This window comes from Pagrus pagrus (genome assembly GCF_965226575.1).
Source record: "Pagrus pagrus genome assembly, chromosome: 8".
Taxonomy (NCBI): domain Eukaryota; kingdom Metazoa; phylum Chordata; class Actinopteri; order Spariformes; family Sparidae; genus Pagrus; species Pagrus pagrus.
Genome location: NC_140192.1, coordinates 25,209,352 through 25,231,403, shown reverse-complemented (window position 1 = coordinate 25,231,403; position 22,052 = coordinate 25,209,352). Strand labels below are relative to the sequence as shown.

The 22,052-nt window shown below is 43.1% G+C and overlaps 1 protein-coding gene across 1 annotated transcript in view; it reads left to right on the top strand.

Moving 5' to 3' along the window:
* pdlim2 (PDZ and LIM domain 2 (mystique)) overlaps positions 1-22,052 on the top strand; it is a 45,235-nt gene that overhangs the window by 10,028 nt on the left and 13,155 nt on the right. Inside the window, exons 2-6 of the mRNA XM_084360205.1 lie at positions 2,137-2,265; positions 4,166-4,317; positions 9,476-9,545; positions 10,001-10,152; positions 12,322-12,385. Of these exons, the coding sequence (XP_084216331.1) occupies positions 2,173-2,265; positions 4,166-4,317; positions 9,476-9,545; positions 10,001-10,152; positions 12,322-12,385 (531 nt within the window). The 5' untranslated portion in view covers positions 2,137-2,172. The remainder of the gene's footprint in view (positions 1-2,136; positions 2,266-4,165; positions 4,318-9,475; positions 9,546-10,000; positions 10,153-12,321; positions 12,386-22,052) is intronic.

Below are 22,052 nucleotides of genomic sequence, written 5' to 3'. Positions count from 1 at the left end.
TTTTACATGAGTTTAGTTTATCTTGGTCTGGATGAATGGAGTTAGAGACACGAAACAGTAAAGGTTTCTTGACTGTATTTGAAAGGCTCTCACTTATTGCCAACATCACTGTCATGTTTCGCAACCCATCTCATTACCCTGCTGTACCTTTCTAATAAAGACCTTGTCATCCTCGTCATGCTGTTTGTGTCAACAGTTTCACACTGATAACATGAGGAGAACTTGAGACTGAGTGACTTCTTGGTAGGAAGCCCAAACACAACCCCAAAGCACGCGGGTATTATCATAAAGCAGTCAAGGAACATGAAGCTGGATAGCCAATAATCACTGCCAAAATAACGGTGATAAGCGCACAGCTTTTACTCATGTGGATACTTATTTCTGTGCATCTACAGAGATGAGCTCATGCAGAAGGTTCCACAGACTGCTGGAAATGATGGACTTGCCACCGACAGCAGCACACTGTCATTATGATTCTGTATTTTGTGATGTTTTGAAAACTCAGGCGTCTCCAGTAATTAAAGAGCTACATCTGGGGAATCCATTCCTCCTCTGTCCTGTCATGTAGCCGTGTAGTTTTGTGATGGATAAAAATACTTAACAGAATCTTCAGCCTGACCCAAACATCTTAATACTGGATAAATGCCGTTTCATCCGCCTCCAAGAGAATGGAACAATCACAGCTCCTCACATGGTTTCACTAAACATTGGCGTCTCCAATGAATTGATTTTAAACACTGCATTGACAGTTTTACATTCTCAAATTCACAACAGACTGTGTGGAGAGCAAAATCTGTACATTTTCGTGCAAACCCAAACCAGATATAAATAAATGTGTGTATATATATATATATATAGATGATTATTTATGCTGTCCATTTTTCTAAACATGTCTCAAAGGCCGTCCATACTAGATGTCATGTATCGTACTACACCACTGTGTACAGTAGACATAAACATTAAACACAGCGGTCACAGCTCCTTGTACACTCTGCTCCTGCGACGTTTTCTTTGCATTTGCGTTCCTTTTTCCCAAAAGAGCATTTGGCTTTAATGAAACGCTCTGGTTTTACAGGCACTTTAGCGATGTTGGTCATGTGTCTCTGGTTTCAGATTCTTCCCATTCCTGTTTGATGTGGTTACACAATCCGTGTCAGGGGGACTTAGGCCAGTGGAAGTGAGGTGTTGCTGGAGATGAAAGGCGGCTGATGCAAATGTTCACCGTCTTCATCTGTTGGTCCAATATTAAGCGTGGCCAGCAGTAGGACTGCAGCAATGATTATTTTCATTACTATCTGCCAGTTACCTTCATGTTAAAGAGATTCATTGTTATCAAATATTTAAAAATGGTGAAAAATTCTCCTCCCCATTTTTCCAGAGCCTAAAATTGCTTCTTTTGTCCGACCAACAGTCTGAACCCTTGCAGATATAGTTGTATATTTGATATTGATATATCTTCTGCGAATATTTTATCCAATTTTTGATGATGAAAAAATGTTAGCACAGATGCTAGCTGCCACATTTGATTTCCTTTAACGCCTTGGGAGGGTCTTTCGACCAATCAGAGGCTGGAGTGTCTGCCAGCGTGTACTCAGAACCGCTAACTTGGACCCAAAGTGAAGAATTGGCATGTCCCACATTAACCACCACAGCCTGATGTCTGAGGTGATCACACCATCAATGTGTGCTTCAACTTTTGTACATTTTTTTTTTTCCCCTGCTTGCCAAGACTTGTGAAGACAATTTTCAAAAGCCAAAAAAGTATTCATTAAATAAACTTCAGTGAGATTCAGTTTCCACTGTGTTTTTTTGCCCTTTAACTGTTTGCACATTCATGTAGCATCACTGCAACATACATATTCTGATAGCCCAGGTTGACCTGGAAAAATGACGTACATAACTGGGTTGATTTTACACGAGCATTATTACACAAAGGGACCAGGCAAACAGGACAGAAGGAAAAAACAATAGCGTAGGTCTCAGGGGTAAAGTATGTCTTAAATGATTAATCAGTAATCAAAATAGTTGGCAACTATTTGACCAATCGTTGGAGCTCTATCCCACAGACATTCAGCAATGTGCATGTTTATGACCCCCATGTTGCTCACACTCATCTTCACTGTGTCTCTTTTTCAGGGTTCTGACAAGAGTGTGTGCTGACCTGATCACTAAATGGCGCTGACAGTGAACCTCATCGGCCCGTCACCATGGGGCTTCAGAATATTTGGAGGAAGGGACTTCAAGAAGGCCATAACCGTATCAAAGGTACTCGTCAACAGTTTCCACGCTGAACCCAGTCGCACCTTATCAAACCATATCCTCTGTTTTCGTGAAAGCGCAGCCTGTAATGGCATGTCATGCAAAGTCAACTTCCTCCTCACTACGACTCTTTTCTTGTCTTTGTTTGTGTTCGCGGGCCGCTCTGTACCTATTTCCTTGACTACTGAAGCCGCTGGAATAGAATGGAAGCAGATTACATTAGAAGGAAACCACTGATTACAGTTACAGTGGAAGTTGAGGTGGGAGGTGAGGAGTTCCTGATTCCAGAGTTCAGTGTGAGAGTGAGTTTATGCTGGCGTGCTGATGTGCGTGCGTTACCACGTGCATCTGTAAATTTGAACTTCAGCACGTGCATGATGTTTTTGGTGACCATATTTTCCACGTCACTGTTTAAAAAAAAGGGGAAGGTGGAATAGAAGAAGCGGAAATGTTACCACTGAAAGCAGACAGCACGCAGTAAACACCACCAGGAAACTCCGACTCAGACTAACTCCTGCACGCCAGAGACACCCAGTTCTGCCCACTGCACATCCTCAGCCTGGATTTTTCCAGAGAGACTTCCCCCAGTAGTCCCTCAGACCATAAAGGATAAATTATGGCTAAAGCATGGCAGAGTACCAGTGTTTCACTCAGACTTGGACTTCAAAGGCATTTATTGTTCGCCCCCTTCACAATTTAAGCTAGAAAAACATGTCTTCCCGTGATAAATGGGCTTTAAGTCAGATTTTTTGACTGCTATCCAATAAACAACACCATGTTTGCTTGTCTCAAATATCAAACGGGTTCTCTGACGTGACAGGGTTTCCTGCTGAGGGAGAAACTTCATCACTGAGCTTGTTTTCCAAAGCCCAGTTTGAGAAACAGCCTCTCACCCCCACCCACCAGTAGCTATAGGGCCCAACCATCTGAAGAGGTTGGCACTTGGCACACAGACGACATAGATGTCCTCTTTTATTCCTGTTGGCCTGAAAGATAGCGTAGCCCCGATTCACCCGGGCACAGACCCTGGTAAAGGACCCCCAGCTGCTCTTGGTTTATGTGAAACCAGGCGTGTCCTGATCAGAAAAGGCACGCACTATTGTGGGTCACCACAGCAACGCTTAATTGCCTCTCGAGTGGGCCCACAGACATGGCACCTCTGCCCTCATGCTCGGCTAAACTGACAAACAGCCTGTTGACTGGCATTCTCTCTCTTTGCATCCATTTTTCCTCCAAAGATGTAAGAGTGAGACTTTCATCCTCTCTGATTGGCTCTTTATTCATTTTGGTCTGCATTCTTTGTTTTATTGCCTCCCTCTGTTTACAATTGTGTTGGGAGTAATGTTTGTGGCAAATGTCGTGCTTCTTTCTGTTTTTTAAGCCTGTGTGTTTGGGTGTGTATGCCTGGGACACAGGACCAAGCTGATATGGAGGCTAAGACGTTATGTTTCAGCCCATTAGTTTGGAATTCCCTCTGATTTGGTGGTATAGCATTGACTTTGACATGCGGTGAGGCTGGTTGCAAAGGTCAGGCCCAGTCAAACCATCAAGTAGTGTCACACTAATGACTTTCCCCCCGAGGGTGTCATGAATCTGTCTGCTGTTGACCGGCGCTGCCTCATTCCATGTGTGTGAAACGCTGCGGCCTCTGTTGGTATTTATTTGTTATGATTTGTGGTGAGGGACCGTTGGATTAAGAGCGTAGCAAAAGTGTGAAGCAATTGTCAACACGTTTCCTTATTTACATTTGTTGATGCTGAATAGCAGCCGCTGATGAACTGTCCACACGTCCATAAGATACAGATCTGTCTATTCTTGCCAGATGAATAGCATCCATAAAAGTATCGTTCAGAGCAGGACCTGGGGCCAGTGGGACCTAACTGGAGCTCATTCTTCTGTTCAACAGGTCAACGGGGGCAGCAAGGCGCATCAGGCAGACATGCAACCTGGCGACATCATCTTGGAGATCAACGGGGAAAACACTGGCGACATGCTGAACGTGGAGGCCCAGAACAAGATCAAGAACTCCAAGACTCAGCTGCAGCTGGTGGTGGAGAGGTACGCTGCCGTGCAGATCTGCTATGGAAAGAAATGCTCCTGCTCCCATGACTTAGAGTTTGTGTCGAGCATATGTATACTTTGGATTTATAAACATAAATGCATACAAGGGGTGTAATGGTTAGAGGGTTGCCAAGGTGACAACATTTCTCCACCTAATTAGCTCATGACAACGCGTAAAATCTGTAGAGCGCTGTTTTGATTTACAGGTAATGCAAACCGACCATTTCCTGCTGCTGCAGGTTCACATTAAAGCAGAGCAAGTCATTTTTGGCGGGTTTTTTTTCACAGCAAGTCAGTTTAAAATAAGTCAGGGAGAAATGGAACAGGGAGCAGCTGTTAGATGAAGAGCTTCCCAGTGAGGTAACCAGCTTCTTTTCCCTCATCAACGTTATCAGGTCTCCTATTAGCACTGGGTTTAAATCCTTTTTCACTTTGACAACTTGGGGAAGGGAATCGCAGAGTAACTCATGATACGATATGATTCACCTGTTGTTGCCCGCGATAATGATGCAAGGATTCTGCAATAATCGATATATTGCATACATACACGATATCTGTCGAACTAAAGAATACAAAATAACCCTAAAAAGGCAAAGTGCATTGTGGATTTACTCACTGCGTTGTGGTGTCAGCTTCACAGATTTTGGGACTGAGATGGAACAAAGTACAAAAAGAGTCTTAGCGTAGTGCTTCTTTATCACACAAACTGACTGCAGCTTGTCCATGTTGGCGTGTGCCGTCATTCCAATGTGCCAAATGTTTTGATAAAAATATTGATAATAGTATCTCGGGCTCAGTGCCCCCTCGAATCAAACCACTGCCACTGCTGCGCCACAACTTCATCTCTTCTACTTTCACTTCTAACCTGACTCACATTGACGTCTTAGAAAACTCCAGCTAACTGATGTTTACCATATGTCCCAACCCTAAAAGGACAAAGACATTTTTTAAATACCCCTCGATTCTGGCCCAACTTCACCTACTTCCACATTTCATGGAGAAGTCTAAAGAGCTCCGGTAACACTTGCAGTATATAGAATAACTTTATTATTAGACCGATGTTTTTCAGCTCGTGACCGTCAGAGTCATCAAAATATACTTTCCCCCTCAAATTGGACTCCTTTCTCTTCTAAAAATGTGTTTTGTTGGACTGTTGGACCCGGTTCTCACTCTGTGACGGCCTGCTGTAAACAGCAGCCCGGTTCTGTTGAATGACTGACTCTAAATGGTGCATTCAGGGCTGCTCATTTGGGGCTTCCATTTCGACCGACACTTTTTATTGCACAAGACCGGTTTTAAAAGAAGTGTTTATTTATTTTTGTTTGCTTAGTAACGAAGGTATGAACCAAACTGAGGCTCAAAAAATGAAGTCTGAACAATACAGTGCCGTGCAGCCTTCTTCTGCATAGTTCCCCATATGCACATCTTTAATGTCCCTAATTCTCTGTGTTCGTGCCAAGACCACAATCGCTCCAGTTCCCATCTCCCTTTACACTGTTTTCAACTTTATCATGCAAGCACTGTACAAACAAAACAAGTGATTGTAATCAGGGGAAATGCCAGCATGTATGAGAGCCACACAGTTCCCTTCCCTGGTCCTTCTTAATAAACATTGTTTTGAGATTTGTCAGGACCATGTTGGATGACGGGGAGTTGGCTGCTTAAATGGTTTTCCTCTGAGCCAGGACTGCTCTTGGCTGGCATTTTGATTAAAAGGTCCTCCCTAAATCCTCATTTCTTGTCACTGTTGCCCCTCGTCACTCTCTTTCTTAATCGTTCTCTCTTATTGCACCCAGACGTGCGCGCACACACACACACAGTCTCACACTCGTGTATTTTCCCATACTTCCTCCCTGGATGTCTTGCGTCCATGTGAGTGAATTTTTTCCTGCTGACCTCATGTCTCCCGCCAGGCCAGAAACAACAGCATAACCCCTTGCTTGCCCAGAACAATGCCACTGTGTACTTCTGCCATGCCTTTAATCCCATTCTGTTATCTGTCAGCAGTTTTCAGCCCCAACACTTTAATGCACCTCACAGGCTCCTGCCTCCTGTCTCGTCAAGCAACAAATCTGGATTACTTTTAGATTTTCCCGTAAGAGGTTTGTAATTGAGTAGCACAAATCTGTAATTTTTAATTTGTTCTTCGCTTTGTTGAGTTGAGAGCGTCCCCTTTTTTTCCAGCTAGACATCTGGTTGCCAGTTTATTCACATGAAACCAGCAGTGATGTGGGTACTGGCTGTCATCACACAGCTGGTGAAGAAGCTGGCAGCAGCCATTCTGCATAGAAGAGTTTTCTTTTAGGCGTGTCTGCTGTATACAGACGCAGTGGTTTGTTGTTGCTGCATCCAGGGTGCTCATCCCAGACTTTGCTAACTGGGTTATTTTTAAATGACAAAGCCACCACACCATCACTGTCTTGTCATTGACCCTTCAAGCTTTTTAGTCGGGCTTGTTTACGGCTTCTTGTTTGGACCTCATTGTTCATTGATGTTTCGCGGATGATGTCACGATGATTAAAGCATTTGTCCTTCTGTGATCCTGTAGCTCTCTACTGGACTCATGGGTATAGCTTTACCTCACAGTCGAACTGGAACAGTAGATTAGAGTTTCCTCTTTGATACTGAGACACTGTGATATGCATGCAGCATCCAGCATACGTCATTATCTCATTTGATCATGACAAATTCAAAATGCACTGACAGTGCTGTTGCTACAGTGACAAACACAAACTTGACTGCATTTCTTTGACTTTCGCTTAAGCGGTATAGCAGCCGCGCTAGCTATCAAACCTACATGGGAGAATAATAGAAGGTCAGTTTGTTTCATATATTGCCCAAAATGACAAAAACACATTTCAAATAAAAAAATAAATGAAAAGAGGACCAAAAAGCTGTGAGGTATCAAAACTTGGCCTTACATTTCTGGACACATTCGTAGTTTTAACTTTTTCTTTGCTCAGAGAGTTGCTGATGAAGTGTTTTATGAGTGCTTATGTAGATTTATGTTATTTTTAAAAAATGAAGTATTGAACAGAGGTATTATTTCGGCAGCATTACCAGAACCGGCCTATTACATAAGCACTAGTATCAAACATTTTCAAACATTCTATAAGGCAGTGGCTCGCTTTATGACCAGGTCAATTACCAATTGCAACTGTTTGCTGAGGGAAAATGTGTCACAACATACAGTAGTACACTAACATACACCCTTATGTTACTGCTATACATCTCAAACTTGAATGAGGCTGTAAATAGGACTTTTTCCAGTCACCACCTGTGAAATTCTGGTATTTCTTAGCGAACCTCAAGCATTTTGCCTCGTTTCCATCGTTCAACATCAAGTGGTTTAGAAACTGCTGCTCATCCTCTCAGACTACTACAAGACAGCCTTTATTGACACGGCTCGTGCTGATTGGAGCCTTCTGTTGTTTAAGTTCTGTATCTGTGATGAAGTTGCTTTCCAACGTCTCAGGGAACTTAGCTTGATGTATCGATCTTCAGATGGTTTGGTCACTTTGGGTCTGCCTGATGGTGCTTTGGATACAACTGATCCAGTTTCAATGTTCAGTGATCAATGCCCTGCCCCCTTAGAAACCTTTTAGTCCAGCCTCTCAGAATAATGTTTGACTTCTGACCACTTCATTTACTTTTTGAATCCTCACACATTCTGATTATTTCCAGGTTAACGTGACAACATTAAGAGACTTTTGGACTCCAGTGTACCACTGTACTGTAAAGTGTTGTGTTACAGAGACTCTCCGGATTGCAAATCATGTTTCCCAACCAAAAGAGATCGTGCTTAATTTGCACAGCCCCCCGCAAAAATCACATCATCATTTTATTTTTATTTTTTTGACAAAAATGAACATTCACACTAAAATCGTGGCTCGTATCACAACCGCAATATCTGTGAAAATAATCTAATCACAGCTTGACACAAAGTATGTGCCTATTTTGCTTGTTATGGGTTTGAATCCTCTTGAACTCTGCTCAGTGTTACTTTTTTTTAATATTGTAGCTCTGAGAATGGAGAGGTATTCTTACAATGCACACATTTGAGGAATCTGCCTCAGGCAGGTTAACTCCAGGTCCCCTCGATGACAGCTGTGAACAGCAAGTATCAGCAAACGGTTTCAGGTGCTGATTTATGCCAGTTTCACATCCCAGTGGTGTAAAGTCACAGTAAGCATTTTCACCAGAAGCACATTCTTCTGTTAAGGAGACTTTACCTGGAGGTTATAGACTAGACTAGACGCTGATCTGATCATTGACCTAAAGACGTCTCATTGTCTAAAGACCTTGACTTCCTCTGGTGTTCTCGTGTACATGGTAGGAAGTTTACAGCACATGAGCATGTTCCTAATTCATAGCAGTGAGTTTTTCAGGCCTGCCACATTAATATCTCTCCTACGGGAAGAAACATCTTATGGCAGCTGTATCAGCTTTCATCTTCTCACCATCTCTTTCTTGTAAACAATATTTGGAGCCCAGGCCACGAGAGGTGTGTTTCTGGGTGATTTACCACAGGCATCCAGGCCTTCCTGTGTGCCTCATTACCCCGGGCTCAACTGAAAGCCAGTCAGCCTCTAGTTCTGCAGCCAGGGGGGCACTGTGTGTTTGCATTGGCGCTTATGCTGCCCATATTTTCCCCTCCAAATTCAATGATGGAATTGCTTACAGACTGTGTTTTCTATTTAGGAAAGTCAAACAAAAGTGACTAGTTGGAAAGACGAGATCCATCGAGAGAATATTTTGAAAAGGGGGACAGAGTCTGCAGCACTGGTCTTCTGCAGCAATCGTGAAGATTCATGGAAACATAGCAGTGGACGCTCGCCAGGACGTTAGCAGGAGGGCAGTCCAAAAATGAAGTTTACTCAGATTTATGACCCTTAGAAAATGGATTATCTTTTCCTCACTCAGCATTTTCCTTCAACTTCCTGAACACATTACATACAGCACTCTGAGTACATCAGCTTGTCCAGAATGTAATTTAGACCTTTTTTGATTTCACATAAACTTCTATACTGCCAGGTTGTGGGGTTTTTTTCAGTTCAGCTATGATGATATGGGGTATAATCCTACATGCTACACAGATGGAGGCAAATTAAATTTTAAAAATTTAATTTGGATTCTGTCTTTTCTGTCTTTCAAGACCTGAACCTCCCAGCCCAGGACAGACCAACGGCATCAGCACCCCTGAGCAGCTCACTGGACGTTTCCAGGTCAGTGCTGCAGCTCTTGATTACCGGACTTACCAGAACTTTATTCTCCATGTCTTTATGATTGCGCATAAGTGCCTCTTAAATTTGGATAAAGCCTTGTTTTGGCTGCACCAGGGTATTACGCTTCATTTTTACTAATGCATCCATCACACATCTGTTTATCACATATCTGCTCGTTTCACTGTCCTCAAGATGGAAGCAATACAAGACGTTGTAATGATTTAGTGCTTGTTCCTGAGTTTAATGGAGATCATGAGTCCCAGAGCACCACCCACACTACATGGTGATACTGAAGACAAAATACATACTCCTGTTTTAGGATGCAGCGTTTCCTCCTCTGTGCTGACATTCTCACAGGTGTCCTTTTTTATGCTTCTCAATTAAGCCGTGCAAAAATGCAGTCGTAAAGATCAAGTTACGTTCAACACATGCTAATACAACAACATGTTTTGCAGGAGGCAGTAATAGTGAGTCGAGATGAGAATCAGAACTACAGCGAGTACACCATCTCCAGCCCTGCGTCGCTGTCGCCTGGACCTTATTCACCACATCCTCCCGCCAGCCCCAACGGGAAGAGGGAGATACTGACACCGACCATCAACAAGAGGTAGCTCACCTGAACATTTGGTGTTCAGACACGCAGATCACATCAGGTTTCTTCCATACCTGACAGAAAATCATTCAAATAAATTGGCTGCAATGCATATTTGATGGCATGTGGGGCCTTTGGCTGCGCCCAGTCAAACCAAGCTGCATTAATTTGCTTTACCATCGCCTGTTTGACCTCGCCGAGTTGAGCCTCGCCGTGCTCTCCATGAACCCTCTCCGAAGTACAAACCCCCTTCTCCCCCTCAAAAGTGTGTGTTGCAAAACGATACTCAACTCATGTCTGTGCAGGAAACCTGAGAGAAAAATTGTTTTAAAAGGCTTCCGACTGAATCTTTTTTCGTTTCCTGTCCATGTTTGTACTTTCAGACATCTGCTGTCTTTAAATGTCTCATGCCAAAGGTGGTTCTTGAGGCAGATGCAGCCCTCCTCCTTTTAATCTCAGTAAAATTGTGCTGTGTGAAGAAACTACTGTGGATTACAAAGTTTGGAATTTACCTAAAAAGTTGCAATAAAAATTTTAAACCATGAAACTTTGATATTAGCTTGCAACATTTGGAATTGCTGGTCCATGGATGTATAATGTATAACGAGGATGCAGTGGTGCCGCTCAGCCTTGCTTCTTATTCTGCCCAGTGGCCACACGTGGTACTGAAGTGAAAAATTCCCCACAGAACACACAGGTTATAAAAGACTAAACTTATTGACAGGAAACCTTCAAACAAGGACCAGTTATTCTGAAATTTTTATTTTTGTTTCTAGATATTCAAAACTTTCCTCAAGCCGAGAAAAGCAATTTAAAATCTGTGACGTCATCACAGGACTGAACAGGTGCCTTCGTTGGGTCTGGTATCCTGTTTAAAATCCTGTTTTTAAATAATACATCCATGTTTTGACCACTGAATACTGAAATCCTCAGCTAGCTTGTCCACTCTTGCATTGTTAATGTGCTTAGCATTGTTGTAACAAAAGCAAAGAGTTCAAACTGTTTGAAGTCACACACATGAGATTTGGTTACTTGTAATTTATAGTTTGGACCTGAAAGATTAGATTAAAAAGAAATTCTTTCAGCTCGAACAGGGTCTAAGATAAAGTCTAAGAGCTGGACATTTCAGACGGACAGTTGAGTCTTTTTCAGAAACCCGTCTATTCACCACTTAAATAGGCTTACATCTGGACAAAAGGTTGCAACAAGTGCTCTCTTGACTCCACAACAGGCCCAGAGTCAATAGGTATGGGAATAACAGACAGAAAGTGGAGCCATGGGATTGTACTGTAGTAACAAAGGATATGCACAGGATATCACATTCCACCGTTTGCATTCACTTAGACAAAAGGCAGAATGTGGAACGTTCACCAGCATCTCTCTGAGCAGAGCTGTTTGTTGACTCTCCTGGACAACTGTTAATGGGTCAAAGTTTAAAGTCTAGTTTTCACCCTCGTCTGGACTGATGAAGCTGCCCATCCCGCACAGACATGATTTGTCATCATATTAAATACAAAATTCTGGGACAATTATTTTGTTTTTCTATCATATTCACTGTAAATCAGTGTTTCAGTGGATAATATTGTCAGTAAAATTGTGTGGTACATAATGTCTCTTTTCAGGTGATTTTAGGAATTATGGTTCAACAACAGTGGCTCGCCGAAATAAACAAGTTAATTGGTAATCAAATTTGAATTTGTGCAGATCCCTGTGGGAAACATGCAGAACTGGAATATGTTTAAGCAAGTGCATGATTATGGGAATACAATCCTGTGTATATATGTAATTGTTATTTCTTAATATCAACATATATTGTGAATATACTGCATTTGAAAAATCAAATAATAGATAGAAAAATGTTCACGATGACCAAAATATCTGAACTGAACATGCAATAACAAGAACGTTTGTTTTTGACTCATCCAGCAAATACCTGACCAATCAAAATACTTAATCACAGTAATGCAAAAGTCATGAAAAAATATAATATTGCATTTAGTCTGTGCAGTTGGTTGATTTTATGAAATGGTCCAATATAGCCACAAAAGCCTAATGATGCATCCAGAGTTATTAAAGTACTCGACAACTTAACTTGTCTGTCTCTTGGTTTCTATCATCATATGCCCGTCCCAAAATCATACATACTATATGTATCATTGACCCTCTGTTGTCTCGATGTTACAGTGTCCAGCTGCGCTCATGGTCTCCAGAGGAGAAGAGCCACAGACTGTCCAGACCACTGTCACAGGTTGGTGGTTGTTGTTTCTTTAAACCTTTAAACCGGCCAAATCCTTTTTTCCTCCCTAAACCTTCTGAGATTTGCAGTGAAGCGTTGCCCAAGATTGACTGTTTACCCTGCTAAAGAAAAGCAGCTGAATTCCAACTATAAAGTGTCTTTAATTAGATATGGAAAATTGGTTCCTGGTGAGCATGAAATTACGGTTTCCTCCAAGAGGAGACATGGGAGAGGAGTTTGTTGTGTTCCTGTCTTTGCACTAGAGCTACGACTGGTCTAGCTGATCGAAAGAAAATAAATTGCAAATATTTTGCTAATTGATTAATAATTTTTTGTAATTTTTCAAGCAAAAATGTCTCCAACTTCTTGGATGTAAGGATTTACTGCTTTTCTCAGTCATTGTCACAAGAAAATGTGTCTTTGGGTTTTGGACAACAAAAGAAATCTAAAAATGTCACTTTGGCCTCTGGGAAATTGGATTTATGGATTTATTGCACACATGCAGGTTTGGGATCTATGAGTTTAATATACCGGACAAATACATGCAGCTGTTTAGAAAAATGTTTTTGTCCTCACAAAGCCAATCTGTCATTCATCTGTAGCTGCAGTTCACTTTGTCGGTACAGCTGGAGGTTTTTGTCCTCATGTGTGTATATTTATTTGGCTGCACTGTCCCAGACTGTAAGAATAACACTCCAAATCTCGGCCTTTCCTCTTGAATTGTTGCCCTCTGATGCCATAGAAGATGCCCTACAAAAGGTTTGAGGACTCCAGCATACTGTATGTGGAGTCAACAGTAAAGGCAGGATACACAGAGGAGGTTTGACATTTCTACAGCAGGGAGTGTATAAACTTCAAAGGTCAGTCTTTGAAAATATCTGACATTAAGCTGAGCAACAGTCCGAAGCTGTTTCATTCAGAGCCTGCTGTATAGGGAAAAAAATGATTACTTTCTGTCAAACAATGGCCTTAACCTTTGGTTGTCTGAATGGAGGCTCATTAGTCTCAGTAAGAGGTAAAATATGGGAGGCAAATAAAATACAGACAGGGGTTATCATGAGACTGCAGCTTAACTATGCTGTCCTTATCCACCAGTCCTGCATCAAAACCAAGAAGGGGGACTCCGGCGTCTGGAGAGACCTCAGTGAGTTAAAGAGAGAAATTGTTGTGGGAAAGTTCATCGTGAGCTATTTCAGCTATGCCTCCATGCTTCGTCTCAAGCGTGGGTCCCACTGAAGATAGAACATGTGAGCTGACAGAACAGGAAAAAACATACAAGACCTTTTGTAACGACACGAGGAATTCCAGCCATTTTTATCATTCTGGACATAATGTCAGATAAATATGCAGAGGTTTGAACTTCAAAACATTCAAGGGTTCCTTTTAAGAAGCCGCTGGATGAGAAGGTCCTTTTTTTTAAGGTTTCTCCTCGAGTTTGGGATTCTTTGTGTTGTTTACATGTTAAATGGGATTCAGATGTACTGTCACTCTCAGCGGTGTCCACTCTCTCAACATGGTGGCTTACGTCAGAGCAGTTTTCATCTGTTTCCCAGTGGGAGACAGATGAACCAGTCTAGCCGTGATGTAACTGGGCTCCAAGTGGCTCTTCTGAGGATGCTGTCATTACTTTTTCTGCAGATTATGACCAGTCTTTCTTGGAATAAAATGCTCATGTTAGTCATGACTGCTATGAAAGCTGATCCCAGCAAAATATAGTCTTTAGGAATCCAAAGACAAAAGTCTCCCTTAATAACTAATTTGATGTGACTGCAAAGCCGCATGGCATGTTGTCTCCATCCAAGTTGTTTTAGGGCAGGGAGTGTGTGCAGAGTGTCTGTGTGTGCAGACATGAATCAGCTCTCTGACTTGGCTCACTGTTGAGGCAGATTCAACTGACATGAGTGTGATATGTGATGTTCATTTAGAGGACGGACGCCTGAGGCCGGACCGAAGATGATAAAGTTGTCTTGTGTCAAGTCCTTCACACTTGGAAGTGAATTAGCTTGTCTGTGCTTTGGATCCCTTCGGCTAGAAAGTAATTGTAAATTAACCATTTCAGATTCCAATGGTGAGTGTTGTGAAGGCCATTTTACACATGAACATCACTTTACTTGTCACGAAGAAGACGACTCGGCCTCAGTTTGATCGACATGAGTGTTTACCAGACAGAATGGAAAGAGGAAGAGATGAGTTGCATCATGGGAAATTTAGGATGATGTGTTTTTGGAGACATTATGCTGCATTCCCCTGTACTCTGACTTCCAACATGGTTGAACAACCTTACAAGTCCGAAACAGGACAAGATGTTCGTATCATAAGAGTTCTGGTTTCAGTTTGTTGTCCGAGTATCGACCAATCATGTTCAAACCGGGTTTTTTTGCACGCAGGTAAGCAGTGCGTGAGTCCAAGATGCAATCTCAACACCCATTGGCAATTGTTTGACGATTCATTAGCTTTTTTTTATCCTCATTCATATGCAGATAAATTAAGCCTCAACTTCATTCTCACTTCTCAAGTTGCTAATCAGACAATAAACAATGACTGGCACGGGGAAGAGGAAGTCTCGTTCTGATTTCCATTATCCACCGGCTACAACGGAAGCACTACAGGATAGGCTTTTGTCTTCAGAGGCTAAAAAGTCATCAGATGCTTGTCGATTGGTTCCGATATCGCATCTGGCCACACATGCTCAATTAATCTTACTGATACGACATGTTATTGTATTATTCCTCACTGCAGGCATTGTAAGCCGTTGTTAAGTACAGATGCTGATGTTTTCAGCATCAATCCCAAACCACATTCAGCAACCCACTGTGGAGTTATAGTGAGGCTGCGGCCAGCAAACCATGGCGGAGCACACTTCCGTATTGGCCTACCAAAAAACACATTAGGAGCTGTGTTGTGGCCGAGAGCTCCATCAGTGAGCTCTGAGGAATGAACGCGCTCATGTCACAGCTGTCCGTCCGGGACGCCCTCACATGTTTGTGGTATTTATGGAGTCGCTTGTTCTCCCGTTCTCCTGACCATTTTTAAATTCGCCCTGTTCTCTCATTTTTCCAATGTTGGAATCTGCATCGTTGTGTATCCTTTGGGAGTCGTTACATTCCTTCTATCTCCTGCTGCTCCAATATCAACGTTTGCCTTTTTTGGCTTTTTTAACTGTTGGTTCAGTATGTTTGAATTAATATCAAACTGTATGTTTTCAGAAGACTGCAATTTGAGATGTGTAATCACTGCCTCGTCCACCCTGTTTTACTTTTTAAACCTGTTTTGGACTGTTTTCTCTGCCTTCTGTGCCTGACAGCCTGAGTGTTTACCATCATCCAGCCTATTGGATGAGAGTTTGGGGTTTTGGCTGACCCCTTCCTCCGAGGGATGTCTACCCTGGTTTTAAAGCGGTGACGAGCCTCCTGCCGCAGCGCTGTGATTAGTGAGTGGAGTTCTTTCAGAGCGCTCGGTGGGGAAATGGCTGGGAAGAGGCCTGCCATGGGCACTCTGTGCATTATGCAGCTCGGGCTGGCAGGAACACAGCAGCCCAGTGAGCGCTGAGATGTGGAGCCTCCATGACAAGGGCCTCTGTCCTGCCTGAGAAGTGCAGAGTGCTGCTGTATCAGGTGATCAGCCTCTCTGAAAAGCTCCTAAAAGGCTTTTCCACCCCTGTTTTTGCTCCCTGAGTGTGGAGAGTGGGATGCGCAACAGGATCCCCCATTTTCCAGGGTGTTGGATGTCCTGAGAAAAAGCCTGTGTACAATAGTGGCTGTGATGGCAGAGGCTGTGGAAGGCTGGTGCTGCTTTTTCCCCTCGCGTCACAAGGCCTGTCGTTGTGTGATGGGAGCTGGAAGAGACGGGGGTCGGGGTGGAGCGGCGTGGACACCAGGGAGCCTGCTGACATTCCCAAACTGTACTTAAGCCATCACACCACTGTGCTCAGCCCAGAGGCTGCTCCAACACAGCAATGTCCTTTGTGCCTCATCATGAGTCCAAATTGCCTGCACATGAATTATAACATGCAAAGATTAGAAGCATTAGACAATGCACTTCCTGGCTTTGACTTACAAAAGACATCTTCATCGACCAGTGTTGACCTTTTCTGCACATTTCTTTCGTTGCTTTGCATGCTTCTTGCTTATAGGACTTCTCTTTGTTTTTGTTGCGGTTACTGCATCTAAACTTGACTGCAAAACAATTTTCCCTCGGTTCAAGAATGTCTACGTTGACCTTTTAGATTTCCCATACCGCAAACATTTGGCCATGTGCATGAATGTTGTTCAGGAAGTCGATCCAGTACATCTCGATCAAGCTCTAAAGGGTCGTGTGTTGAATAAGGAACGTGACCTTTTTAATCAGTAGTCCTGTTGCAGGAAGCATTCCTAATGGTATCAACCCACCAACTTACCCTGACCTCCGACCTTCATTAGAGGAAAGACGAATGCAAAGAAAGCTGCATACCTTTAAAATGCATTGCTTTAGACATTTAAAAACTCCTGAGTGAAGTGAGTAAAGCTGTTTCTGTATTAGGTGTAACTTTGTACCCTGCAGTTTTGTTTTGTCTCGCCATGATGCGACTGGCTGTGTTCACTGACTTCAATATCTTTTAATGACGGCTCACCACCATGACAAAAGGAGCGAAGGCATCCTGGATTCCTTGAAGTCAGGCATGAGATTATATCTGAACTGGCCGGCCACCGTCATGATTCAGAGCATCTGTTTATATCATCAAGAAATGACCACAACAGGATCTCTGTTGCGATGCACAGGGCCAAAACCAAACTGCTTTGACCCATCACTGGGCCATTAGGACCAGGCTCCGTGTCTGGGTTTGCAGTTGCTGCACTTTGAGGTTCCTGAGGGTTGCCTTAGTGGGCTGCAGGATCCTGTGCTGGGATAGGGTGGTTGCTTTATAAATATATCCCTCCTAGCGTAGGATGGCCAGCTCCTGCAGGGTGACACTCAGTGCAGACCAAACCTTTCCTCTTTATGCTATATTGGGTGGAGTGGCCTTGGCTGCATGACATGTGTCAGTAAGCTCTTTATCCAGAGAGGGCAGGGTAAGTCTATCCATACATCCTCTATTCCATACATCTCCACCGTTCTCCTCAGAGCAGCCCGGCCTGCGCGCCAGTGGCTGGCTTTGTCCTGCACTATTCTGGAGGTTGTGGTGGACTGGAGTGCAAAGCTGCGGTCAGCGCTTTGAGCCAGAACTGGTGACTTGGCATGCAGGAATAGAACTAAGTTTTTGTTTTTTAAATGGGACCAGAATGTAAAACTTTATATTGCACGCACTGCTGGTTGAAGACTGCGGTTATTACTAAGACTTTACTTTCAGAGAGTTGTCGAGGTAAATGCACCTCACCTGTAGCTGCTTCTCCTCCAGCACTAAATGTAGACATGCATAACTTTTCCTTGACGATGATGGCTTGGAATGATGTGCTATTTCAGGGCTGACATGAGCGGGGCTGTTGTTTGGATTGGCAGGTCGGCGCTTCGCTAAGCCAAGCTAGTGTCAGGGGAGCGAGCTGGCTGTGGCCACGGTGGAGGGATGTTTTCTTCTCTGCACAGTGAGCTCTGTGACTGGACAGTGTGAGGTCTTTTCACGTGGACTCGTCGCCGTTAAGCTCGGGGTCCATTGTGGCCCCAGCGCGGGCAGCATGCCTCTCCTCATCCCCGCTGATTGATCAGCACGCGTGTTTTTCTTTCCCCCGCAGTGGAAAAGCAAACTGGGGCACTTTTGATTCCCCGTGCTTTCCAAGCCCCCGGGCGCACTCATGGGGACACTCGGCCCTGCGAGTTTTATGGGGAAATGTTGGCCGGGAGAGATGGGCCTTTTTACTAGTTGCTGCTGTTTACGAAGGTGGTTGAGCGGTATGTCAACATTCCAAAAGTTGTTGTCAAGGGAACGACGTGTATAACTGCCCCTCAGTGTATCCGCGCCAACAAAAACAGACATGTCAGCATATATTCCCCTAGTTTTACACAGGACAACACCTTGGTTTGAGGGTAATGGTTACTATGGCTGCATTTGTTGGTCATAAATCATAATTGTTAAGCTTGTAAAATGGCATCAGCAGTTAACACCGAAGAATAATTCTGCTACACTGAGACACCATAAAGGCATGTCTTGCTGACACTTTGGATTTATGTTTTAGCCATTCATGGAAATTCCTGTAGAAATATGAGCATTGGGCTACACTCCATCATGTTGTATTGCATTATAAGTCATAGTATTATGTTATACAGTAGAGTTACTGTATCTCTGTGTGAAACCAGAGAGAGAGAGACGTAGCAGACTGTTTCTAATTACTGCTGTCACCATTAACCATTAGAGCTCTGACTGTCACCTTGTTATAGAGGGGTTTTACTGATGAGCTGTGAAAAGTGGCACCACATCGAGACCTCCCAACTCAGTGACATTTTTGAGTCGAAAGTCAGCTTCTTTCGATTGTTACTGCGCTTTATTTGATGCATATGAAAGGAGGCATCCAGGCGACCGTAAATTAAGTATCATGAAGTCCAGCGAGTTTAGTCCAACCATAATGAACTCCAGATGTCTAATGGGCTTGATATGCTGCTGCAGTCGGAGCCTTGTGGGGAATTTAATAGGGATGAAAAATGTGTTGCTTGTAGCACCCTTCGAGGATAAATAAACGCTCAGACTCGGTACTCATTCCTCATTGTGTCTCTGACTTTTTGGTGGCAGTGTGGGTGAGCGAGTGCCTCCCTCGGACCACCTACACTTTGATCACATGAAACGGCTTTGGCTTGTCTCAGGGGTCTCAAAGCATTTACTGTGCCATTACAGTTCACACACAATCGGGTTCATCCACATTCATCATGAACATTACAGGACAGAAATTGTTTTGCTAAAAAATTCTTCTTGCATCTACTTGTAAACAGTTCAGTGTATCATTAATGTGTCTTTTTGAGCTGATATTGAGTTGAGATTAAGAAAAATAAATTCTCACAGGCAGAAAACAAAAAAAAAGAGTACATTCAGCTCTGTTTTATCTGACAGTGGCGACAGCGTACAGAGGAATTACTGTCTACTGACTGTCGTCCTGTTGTCTTCATCCCTCTGCTGTTCGTTCGGCCTCTAATCTTATCCATATGGTTTATATCAGAGGCAGTTTGATGGTGTGTGGCCGCGGTGAGCGACTGGAGAGAGGGGGAGGTACAGTATTAGCACTGGCATCACGGAGATCTGTCTCTTTTATTCCATGTTATTGAACGCTGCACGAGGATTTTTATGTAGAAAGAATTATAGAGGATTGAGAAGATTGAGCTCGACTTTAAAAGCTTTCTTCATGTAGTGACTTGGTACTGTATGTGAAGAGTTTTACATTCCTTTCATGATAAAGGTTGAATGACACATGCCCTGAGGTCTATTGTTTGTACTGTATATATTAAAGGAGCGATTTGTAAGATATGGCAGATATAAAAAATTTTAGTTTAAAACATTAAAAAAATGAAGTGGAATGAGTGTGAAGAAGCAAAGAGCCAAAGACCTTTATGTACTGTGTTGCATAGATGTCCACTGAAGCTACATCTTATGTACACGTAGCTTTAATTTCTGAGGATGTGCACAGTTGACGCTTCAGACGGATTTAGGATACACGAGCCAGCCCTCGTCTTACTAAAGTAAGACAAGTTTAACTGCCTTGATAATTTTTCATTCAAACCCGACATGAACAAAATAAAACTCACCAACACAGTTCCTGGTCTGTCTTTCCACCATCACCTCTGGTTAGGTTGAAAAATAATCTTTTATTCAGAGTAAGATGTGAAAATATTCCATCCCTCTCTCTTATCTGCCACTTCACAGCTCTGTGTCTTCTCGCCCTCAGCGTCATATTCCTGATCAGGGCCACTGTAAATCACCTCCATCCCTTGTCTTCAGACTGGCATCTGTTGGTCTCGAGGGCTGTGTTCAGTCGCAGGGTGGTGTCCAGCCATGTTAACAGACCACAGTCAGCTGATGGGGCCGCTTACCTCCACAGCTAACTGAGTTAGACTTTCTCATGGCAGCTAGTCACTACAGCCAAAGATAGCTACACAAGTAACACTGTTAAATGTTGGACTTGAAAATTCATATGGAGCTGTAGTCAGTTTTCACCCATTAGCGACATGAACGAGTCATATTATTCCGATCAGACCTTCCATAAAGAAGCTGCAGCGGGATATGAGGCAATAATAAAGGTCAAGAATGTTAATGAGATGGATTTTGATATAAACCGACGTCCCGTGTTCAGGCGCACATTGTGTTTTATTTGTTACAGAGTGTGCACGCAGCAATGCACCATTGCTCAGACATAATTACAAGGCAGGGTCCATCAGTGACAGTGGATAACGAGTAGGTTACCATCAGCCTCAGGTCTTTGCTCAGGACCTCCACCAATGCACACTGCTGGATAGGAAACAGTGTACACAGCTCTGATTATTACCCAGCCCAGGATGTCTGCTAGTGTCCCCCCCACCTCATTGTAGTTCAGCAGTCATGTCTGTGGTGGAGACAGTGAATGAGCAGTTATAGCACTTTCTTACAGCAGCACCAAGATTCCCAAAATAAGAACTCCCCTCGGCATCGCTGCTGTGTGCTGCTGGTCCATGCCCTGTAATTGAAGCTGCAGGGTGGTAATGATGATGATGCAGAGTGGCTTGCTTGGAGCCAGACTGAAGGCTCCTCCACTGGCACTGTCCCCAACGTCTCCCATGGGTCTTGATCTGAAACAGCTGCCCTCACTTCAGCTCACCATTTCCTGTTTGTTTGTGTCATGAAGTGGCCAATCATAGGCCAGAGGCTTGTTTTCATTTTAAAACGGCTCTTTTGCATTTTTGACAGTTTTTTTTCCCTCCCGTAACGTGCCTTTTCTTGAACATAAGCCAGTCACACTCAATAACTTCAATCAAAGCATGACATTTATGTTCAGTCATCCAAAGACGCTCTTTAGAGCAGCAAAGGACATAAAGACATTAAAACAAACAACAGATTATTCCAGATTTTAGAAGCTGGTATCCCAAATGGTTTTAAATCAATAAATCACTGTTAATAACTGTTGAGTAGACAGATAGAAATTAAACAGTAAACATAGAAATAAGCACAATTGATCGATTTTGACTGTGAGAAATTAGGTTGGCTATGGTTTGTCAGGTCAGCTCACACATTTCGTGCTGAGATAGTCTCCCGCCCCCTCCCCTCTGCCAGGGATAAAAGCGGGTAGAGAAAATGGATGGGTGGATGGATGATTCAAATAAACAGCAGACAACTAGTCTGCCATCTTTGCTGCAGATGTCTTGCTGCCGCAGAGGGGACACATCCTGCAGAAAGTTATAGATTTCAACATCAAAACTTGTAAAACTTGGTTTCAAGTGTTACTAAATTAGTTCAGAATATCATATCCATTCATAATACTTTTTTTTGTTTTTTTTTTGGTCGTTTTTCATGAGTTGTGCTTAAACAAAATGTGCTTATAAAAAATAACCTGCACCAAGAAATGTTAACTGAAAAATGAGGTTAAATACATTATGATGCGCCAGTATGCAGTTTTTCATAACATCTACTGACTTCATATAATGCCCTCATTACATTGCCCCAAATCTCCTATGTTAAAGAAAAAAATATCTCCCATGTTTCCCCACCACTTTTCAACACAACGTGATGCCCTTCATTTTTGCACAGAAGTGG